At 44.9% G+C, this 9,085-nt stretch overlaps 1 protein-coding gene across 1 annotated transcript in view; it reads right to left on the reverse strand.

Annotated features, from left to right (window-relative positions):
- Nucleotides 1-2,593: 2,593 nt before the first annotated feature.
- gnai2a (guanine nucleotide binding protein (G protein), alpha inhibiting activity polypeptide 2a) overlaps nucleotides 2,594-9,085 on the reverse strand; it is a 33,597-nt gene continuing 27,105 nt past the window's right edge. The window contains exons 4-9 of the mRNA XM_058373546.1: nucleotides 8,878-9,038; nucleotides 6,574-6,702; nucleotides 5,544-5,673; nucleotides 5,172-5,325; nucleotides 4,852-5,070; nucleotides 2,594-3,537 (exon numbers count right to left, since the gene is read on the reverse strand). Of these exons, the coding sequence (XP_058229529.1) occupies nucleotides 4,880-5,070; nucleotides 5,172-5,325; nucleotides 5,544-5,673; nucleotides 6,574-6,702; nucleotides 8,878-9,038 (765 nt within the window). The 3' untranslated portion in view covers nucleotides 2,594-3,537; nucleotides 4,852-4,879. The remainder of the gene's footprint in view (nucleotides 3,538-4,851; nucleotides 5,071-5,171; nucleotides 5,326-5,543; nucleotides 5,674-6,573; nucleotides 6,703-8,877; nucleotides 9,039-9,085) is intronic.

Genomic DNA, 9,085 nt, shown 5'->3' on the forward strand with positions numbered 1-9,085 from the left:
TCGCTTTCACACAGAGATTTAACGGGAAAGCTCAAAACCCAGGTACGAGAAACTTTAACCACTGATTTACAGGAGAAAATCCCCAACACAGTGACTACATCCAAAATGGCGCCTGATTTCATTTCACTTTTTTAACCTGTAGCTTCAAGTTCAACACAAACACACACTTCTAGCGCCATTGTGGATGCTGTGATAAAAAAAAACAACAACCCTCATTAAATTCTCCTGCTGTGTTTCCTCAGTGTCTGGACGCAGTTACCTGTTTAACTCGGTGACCGGTCAGCGTCGCTGGCTGGACACGCCCACTGCAGATACACACGTCTGACACCCCATAACACACACACACACACAGACACACACACACACACACACACACACACACACACACACACAGAGCCCTTTTCATCTTTCATCAGTCTCTCCTGTCAAGACACTCTAGCATTAATTGCTAAAAAGAGGTGGCCGTGATCAGACAATGGGCCACACCCACTTTCTGGATTAAAGTGATTTAAGACCTGTCCATTCTGTCCGTGTTACAAAAGAAAAGCGCACTTGGAAAACGTAACAAAACACTGATTTGATGTTGACGATGTCCATCCTTCATTCCTGGCTCGGATTTCTGTTTCTAATCTTCAGTAAATTTGATGTATATTACAGATCTGATTCAGAATTCACGCTGTGGGGATTCAGTCGTGATCGGACTGACCAAGAGTGTGCAAATAAATCAGACAGCCAAAAAAATTTCACTTCATGTGACCAGGAATACCTACATATACATATACACTATACTGCCAAAAGTATTCGCTCACCCATCCAAATAATCAGAATCAGGCGTTCCAATCACTTCCATGGCCAAGGTGTATAAAATCAAGCACCTAGGCATGCAGACTGTTTTTACAAACATTTGTGAAAGAATGGGTCGCTCTCAGGAGCTCAGTGAATTCCAGCGTGGAACTGTGATAGGATGCCACCTGTGCAACAAATCCAGTCGTGAAATTTCCTCGCTCCTAAATATTCCACAGTCAACTGTCAGCTGTATTATAAGAACGTGGAAGTGTTTGGGAACGACAGCAACTCAGCCACGAAGTGGTAGGCCACGTAAACTGACGGAGCGGGGTCAGCGGATGCTGAGGCGCATAGTGCGAAGAGGTCGCCAACTTTCTGCAGAGTCAATCGCTACAGACCTCCAAACTTCATGTGGCCTTCAGATTAGCTCAAGAACAGTGCGCAGAGAGCTTCATGGAATGGGTTTCCATGGCCGAGCAGCTGCATCCAAGCCATACATCACCAAGTGCAATGCAAAGCGTCGGATGCAGTGGTGGTAAAGCACGCCGCCACTGGACTCTAGAGCAGTGGAGACGCGTTCTCTGGAATGACGAATCGCGCTTCTCCATCTGGCAATCTGATGGACGAGTCTGGGTTTGGCGGTTGCCAGGAGAACGGTACTTGTCTGACTGCATTGTGCCAAGTGTAAAGTTTGGTGGAGGGGGGATTATGGTGTGGGGTTGTTTTTCAGGAGCTGGGCTTGGCCCCTTAGTTCCAGTGAAAGGAACTCTGAATGCTTCAGCATACCAAGACATTTTGGACAATTCCATGCTCCCAACTTTGTGGGAACAGTTTGGAGCTGGCCCCTTCCTCTTCCAACATGACTGTGCACCAGTGCACAAAGCAAGGTCCATAAAGACATGGATGACAGAGTCTGGTGTGGAGGAACTTGACTGGCCTGCACAGAGTCCTGACCTCAACCCGATAGAACACCTTTGGGATGAATTAGAGCGGAGACTGTGAGCCAGGCCTTCTCGTCCAACATCAGTGTGTGACCTCACAAATGTGCTTCTGGAAGAATGGTCAAAAATTCCCATAAACACACTCCTAAACCTTGTGGACAGCCTTCCCAGAAGAGTTGAAGCTGTTATAACTGCAAAGGGTGGACCGACGTCATATTGAACCCTATGGATTAGGAATGGGATGTCACTTAAGTTCATATGCGAGTCAAGGCAGGTGAGCGAATACTTTTGGCAATATAGTGTACATATATATATATATATATAAAAAAAGCATGCCACTGAGATCTCATCAGTTATTACAGACAATATCTGAACAGTAATGAATATGACCACCTGCCTAATATTGTGTTGGTCCCCCTTTCTGCTGCCAAAACAGCCCTGACCTGTCGAGGCATGGACTCCACTAGATCCCTGAAGGTGTGCTGTGTTATCTGGCACCAGGATGTTAGCAGCAGATCCTTTAAGTCCTGTACATTGCATCTTAAAGGACTTAAAGGATACTTTTGATAGATACTGACCACTGCAGACCGGGAACACCCCACATGAGCTGCAGTTTTGGAGATGCTCTGATCCAGTGGTCTAGCCATCACAATTTGGCCCTTCGTCAAACTCAAAGCTCAAATCCTTACGCTTGTCCATTTTTCCTGCTTCTAACATCTACTTTGAGGACAAAATGTTGACTTGCAGCCTAATATCTCACCCACTAACAGGTGCCATGATGAGGAGATCATCAGTCTTATTCATGGCACCTCTCACTATCCTGAGTGTGTGTGTGTGTTAGAACAAATAAATTGCACAGCATCATCTCTAGTGACGTAAATTTTATTTTAAATTAAACCATTATACAGGACTTATTTTAAACTTTAGCGAAAAAAAAACCTACCCTTTTTTTATCGATTAGATTTTTTTTTGAGGCGTTACTTATAAGAACTTTTTCTCCTTCCATGGTGTCATAGTGTAGAGAGAGATGGAGGTAAAATAATAATAACAATAATAATAATAATTATAATCATAATAAAGGCACAGGATGGAATGGATGAGAGAGAATGATCCTTATACACACACTTTAGCGCTCCTCCTACTTTTTAGCGTAATTTGAATAAGGAATGTGTGGAGACTCTGCGCTGCGAGACCATGTTTTGTTTGGATATATATTTGTATTTATAAATGGCGATGTGTAAACATTATATTTTGCAAAAATCTTTCCTTTTTCTAATCTAACGTCTCTGTTTATCTGCTGCTTCTATAAAAACACTTTTTATGCAATTAAATGTTTAATAAAATATGGACATCAGATTCTCTAGACTAAAACCAAAGTACTCATATAAAAAGTTTTTTTTTGCTCTTTTTTTTAGCTCTGCTATTACTCCATAAAATAAAAGAAGAAAATAAACATTGATTTAAAAAAAACAACAACAAAAAAACAATAGAATAATTTTTTCGATTTGTGGTTGAAGCCTGACGGAGGTTAATAACGATAAGACGAAGCTGCGGGCTAAAAGCAAACTGGAAACAAAAAAAAAAAAAAAGAGATATGATGAGTGAGGATGGAGGTGGGGTGGAGGTGAGGATTGGGGGGGGGTTGTCAGGGGCAGAACACTGATGGGTGGAGGAAGGCGACAGTCGATGAAATGGTGAACGCTCCAAGTACTCTGTGACTCGGCCGTGTTGGAAGCAGGCTGAAGCAGGAAACCATTAAGAGTGCAGTCAGTCAGAACACCTTCACCTGCTCATCAACTCCAGTTCAAGTCTGAGAGAGAGAGAGAGAGAGAGAGAGAGAGAGAGAGAAAATCAGTCAGTCAGAGAGAGACAAAAAAAGAGAGAGAGAGTGTGAGAAAGAGGGAGAGAGAAAGAGAAAAAAAGAGTGAGAGAGAGAGTGTGTACATGAAGGACGAAAAAACAAAAAAGTCCAAGTGTGAGAAATACAGAGAGAGCGTTTGAGACAAAGATAGAGGCGAGAGAGAGAGAGAATGGGAGGGTGAGAAATGAAGGGAGAGATTGTTATTTTTTATGCCACAGAATTATTTTGCATCTACAATAATGGTGTCTATGTGACGTGTGTGTGTGTGTGTGTGTACGAGCGAGAGAGTGTGTGAGAGTGTGAGTGAGAGAGAGTGTGTGTGTGTGTGTGTGTGTGCGCGTGAGTGAGAGAGAGAATGAGTGTGTGTGTGTGCGTGAGCGACTGTGTGTGTGACTGAGTGAGTGAGAGAGTGTGTGTGTGAGCGAGAGAGTGAGTATGAGTGAGTGTGTGTGTGAGAGTGAGTGAGTATGAGTGAGTGTGTGTGAGAGAGTGACTGAGTGAGAGAGTATGAGTGAGAGTGTGTGTGTGAGTGAGTATGAGTGAGTGAGTGAGTGAGTGTGTGTGTGTGTGTGTGTGTGAGAGAGTGACTGAGTGAGTGCGTGTGTGAGTGTGTGTGTAAGAGTGAGTGAGTGAGTGTGCGTGAGTGACTGAGTGAGTGTGTGTGAGAGTAAGTGAGTGAGAGAGTGAGTATGAGTGAGAGTGTGAGTGAGTTTGTGTGTGAGCAAGTGAGTGAGAGTGACTGAGTGAGAGTGTGTGTGAGTAAGTGAGTGAGTGTGTGAGAGTGAGTGTGTGTGAGAGTGAGAGAGAGTGACTGAGTGAGTGTGTGTGTGAGAGTGAGTGAGTGAGAGAGTGAGTATGAGTGTGTGTGTGTGTGTGAGAGTGAGAGAGTGACTGAGTGAGTGTGTGAGAGTGAGTTTGTGTGTGTGAGAGAGTGAGTGAGAATGACTGAGCGAGTGTGTGTGTGAGAGTAAGTGAGTGAGAGAGTGAGTATGAGTGTGTGTGTGAGAGTGACAGAGAGTGTGTGTGAGAGTAAGTGAGTGAGAGTGAGTATGAGTGAGTGTGTGTGAGCAAGAGAGAGAGAGAGAGAGTGAGTGTGTGTGAGCAAGAGAGAGAGAGAGAGAGTGAGTGTGTGTGAGCAAGAGAGAGAGAGAGAGAGAGTGTGTGTGTGAGCAAGAGAGAGAGAGAGAGAGAGAGAGAGAGAGTGAGTGAGTGAGTGAGTGAGTGAGTGAGTGAGTGAGAGACAGAGAGAGAGAGAGAGCTTACCTGGACCCTTGGTCTCTGGGTCTTTCCTCTAGAACAGTCCACAGTCACGCAGGTTGTTCTTGATGATGACGTCGGTGACGGCGTCGAAGACGAACTGGATGTTCTCGGTGTCGGTGGCGCAGGTGAAGTGTGAGTAGATCTCCTTGGTGTCCTTCTTCTTGTTCAGATCCTCAAATTTGGTGCGGATAAACTCGGACGCCTCGGGATACGTGCTGGACCCTGGCAGACGGACAGAAGGATCGGGTTTAAACTGAAGGTTGATCTGAGGGGCAGTGAGCCGTGTCGGGTTCGTGTGTGTGATGTTTGGTGAGGTTTATTACCTGTGTACTCTGGGAAGCAGATGGTCAGTGGACTTTGTGCAATCTTCTTCTCGAACAGGTCCTTCTTGTTGAGGAAGAGGATGATGGACGTCTCTGTGAACCACTTGTTGTTGCAGATGCTGTCGAAGAGCTTCATGCTCTCATGCATGCGGTTCTGAGAAGGGGGAGGACAAAAACAAAGCTGTGTGTAAACACGGTGCTGCTGACCTTCTGATTTTGCGACACTAATAATTATGCAGTGGACAGAGCTGCGCAGTCACAGTGTCATAAAGTGGTGCAGTAAGCAGATGTAGAGGAGGCTTAAATCTACAGAACCAGAGCCGGGTCACTATACAGCCGAAGTGCTGGGTGAAGTGGACCAAGCTTTCTCACCATCTCCTCATCCTCAGCCAGCACCAGGTCGTAAGCACTCATGGCCACGCAGAAGATGATGGCAGTGACGCCCTCAAAGCAGTGGATCCACTTCTTCCTCTCGGAACGCTGACCTCCGACATCGAACATCCTGCGGGGAGAGAGAGAGAGAGAGAGAGAGAGAGAGAAGCAGCATACAGGTTTTTAATTCAGTACCTGACTGTGGTGTTTAATCACTTGCTTTATTAATCAGAATCACTTTGCTCTCTGTTCTGTTTCTATTCTAAATGTTATATTTTTGCTGAAAATAAAGATAACTCTAAATAAAACACCGATGAAACACAAGGCAGTGATCTGATCTGATCTGGCTTTGAATCTGATCCGTTACTGATGGAGGATTCAATGTCTCGTAGGATACATCATCCTCCTTATTCTCTGGGTTAATGGAACACACTCTGTGCTTCCTCTCACTGCTCTTCTTCCTCATGTGTGTGTGTGTGTTGGGGTTGGGGTCCACTAACCATGCCATTTCAGTGGCATTTGCTGCCATTTCAGTGTGGGCACTGTTGCCGTGGTTACACCCAGCTGGAGAGAGAAAGATGCTCCTGTCCGGTGTGTGTTAATCATAGTGTAAGTGGATTGAGGAAAACAGGGGCTCTGTGTGTGTGTGTGTGTGTGTGTGTGTGTTAGGGCTGTTTATATGTTTTTGGAGTGTTTTAGAAAACGCCATTATCACCTGGATCTGGATTTAAATGTTTTACAACCACTTGACACACTCTCTCTCTCTCTCTCTCTGTCTCATAAGAACAGTTTATGGTGTGTGAGAATAATGTCTGTTAGAGAACTTTGTAATACTTTACACACACACTAAAGTCTAAGGTCTTTATCTCTGTGTCTTTTCTCTTGTCCTTCTGCAAGCCTGAACCATTGTTCTGTGTAGCTTTGCAGTGAGAAAATAGTTACAGAGACTGAGAGACAGAGACAGGTCAGTACTGGGAGTGCTGACAGACGTGCGCACACACGCACACACGCGCGCGCACAAAGCACTCACTTGAAGTGAAGATCTTTGAAGGTGAAGTGTGTCTCTACGATGCCTGTGGTCTTCACTCGAGTCCTCAACACGTCCGACTGGGTCGGGATGTAGTCCGACTTTGCTATTCTCTCCAGGTCATTCAGGTAGCTGACAAAAACACACACACACACACACACACACCCCTAATCAACAAAAACTATGTGCAAATTTCATTTTTGGCCAAACTGTTGCTTTAAATCAGAAAATATTTCCATCAACTGTTTGCACACTTATGTTTCCCTGACCATGGCCTGAACACACACTTCCCCTTTCCTCCTTATCATGCAGAAGTGGACACGTCAATCCTCGTGCCATTTGTTAAACCAGGAGACGTCTCGAGACACAGAATTAACAACCTGATCTTGACGTGAGGCTCGTCACACACTCTGTGAGCAGGGACAGTGTGCATGTCAACCGAGCTGCACACACACACACACAGTGATTACATGGTCTTGACAGCACTTGATTTGGGGAATACGGGTGTTCTCTAGCTCAGGTGTGGAGTTTGAGACTCCGCTCCGCTCATTAGTGCTGAATGGAGCAGTGAGAGAGCACTGATAAGTCTCACTACAGCTTCACTGCAACAACAACAACAACAACGCTGTGTAAACAGTCTGGCATGACCAAGCCCATCTTACTTACCCCTTCCAAATGGCTTAAAATCCACCTGTCCAGCACTAAACAGCTCAAAATAATCAGAAATAAGCAGCACCAATTTAACCTCAGGAGCTTTCACATGGCTGTAAATCACGCGAGCATTTCTTAGCATCTGCTAATTCCCCACTCGTAATGAAGGCGATAAGTTTACCACAGAGCAATTGGTTTTCTGTTTGCTGTTAAATTAGCTCTGTTAATGATAAGACACCTCGGCTGTTTGATCCCTGTTCAGCAGCCACACCTTGACCAGTATTTATCTGGAATTATTTAGCATTAGTGCTGGGATGACGTCTACACTGAACACTTACCAATAATAGAAGTGTTACACATCACAGAGCCAGTACACAACTTCTACACACAAAACAACTCTTTCTAACATTCATATACTCCAATCTAATGGGAAATTAATTCAGAATTAAATCTCCAACGTGACTGACTGGGGTAAGAGTTTTAAAAAAGTGCAAGTGTCTGTTCTTCCACTAGAGGGCGAAAGAGAGCACCACATTCAGGACCATGTGCTATACCCGACTCTGCTCAGAACTGTACAGACTCTTACTTCTGATTGTTAACAACAGTTTTTTGCTGCTGAATGGCCACTGTTCTAGGTTTAACAGGGGTGTGTGTGTGTGTGTGTATAATGACCTATAATATTGTATATACAGTGTAACTCATTTAAAAGTAGCATCGTTGCATAACTAAACACACACACAAACCATAAAACCCACATGTAAATGTGAGACCATGCACACACACACACGGGCGCAGTACTTTAGTGCACTCAGTGTGAAACCACAAACACCTCCACCCAGTACTTTCTCTGTTCATCTCTCCACTACTTCTCCCTCTCCTTCTCTCACCCCGCCTCCTCTTATTCTCTCTCTTCCTCTTTGTCTCCCTCTCTCTCACTCACCCTCCCTCTCTCCCTCATCCAATCTTCCTCATCTACACACCACAGTCTCACCTCCTTCCTTCTCTCTGAGTACATCTCTCTCTCACTCATCTTTCATGAATTTCCCTCAATTCATCCTCATCTCTCTCTCTGCTGTACTCGGGAGAGTCGGGTGTTGAGCTTCATATGAATAGACGGATAAACAAATGAGCGCAATACCACATGTATTAAATTCCACATGCAAAACACACACCCCAAGTGTGAGAGGGAGTCAGGAGTGGTGGTGATGGAGAAGAGGCTGCATTACTAAACCACACAACAGGATTCCAGGAAGCTCTGAGCTCATTTCACTTTAAAACCACGACAACCAGTGACTGATTTAATCAATAGTCACCTCATCCTGTTCATATTTAAATACTACTAATAATAATAATAATACATTCTCCCTCCATCAGAGCAGAATAGTTGTGTATCACATGCTGAACAGAGCCATGGGATTGCCTCATACTCTGTCCAAAATTAGGGCCCTTATCCGGATGCAGACTTCCCAGAGGGACAGATTTTATTTCAGGGGGAAAAAAAGCGCCTGCGTAGGCCGCGTCCTCCGTGAGGGAGTGACCATCATAACAACACTGTGGGAGCTAAAGATAAAAAACTATAACACAACTGATTATCAGCAAACACAATTACACACACTACTACACTGTGTGTGTGCGCACGTGTGTGTGTACACTCACTAAGCGGCCGAGTCGTTGAGCTGGTATTCTCTGGAGCGGGCGAAGCAGTTCTGCACTCCTCCATCAGCCCACAGGCGAGAGATGATGCCGGAGAGATCCTCAGGGAACAAGCCCTGCTCCTCTGCTCCTGCAGCCAGGGCGAACAGCTGCCTCGCATCGTCCTGCTCACACACACACCCCAAGAGTTACAATACTTATATAATAATTA

The sequence above is a fragment of the Hemibagrus wyckioides genome, linkage group LG21, assembly GCF_019097595.1.
Source record: "Hemibagrus wyckioides isolate EC202008001 linkage group LG21, SWU_Hwy_1.0, whole genome shotgun sequence".
Classification (NCBI taxonomy): Eukaryota; Metazoa; Chordata; class Actinopteri; order Siluriformes; family Bagridae; genus Hemibagrus; species Hemibagrus wyckioides.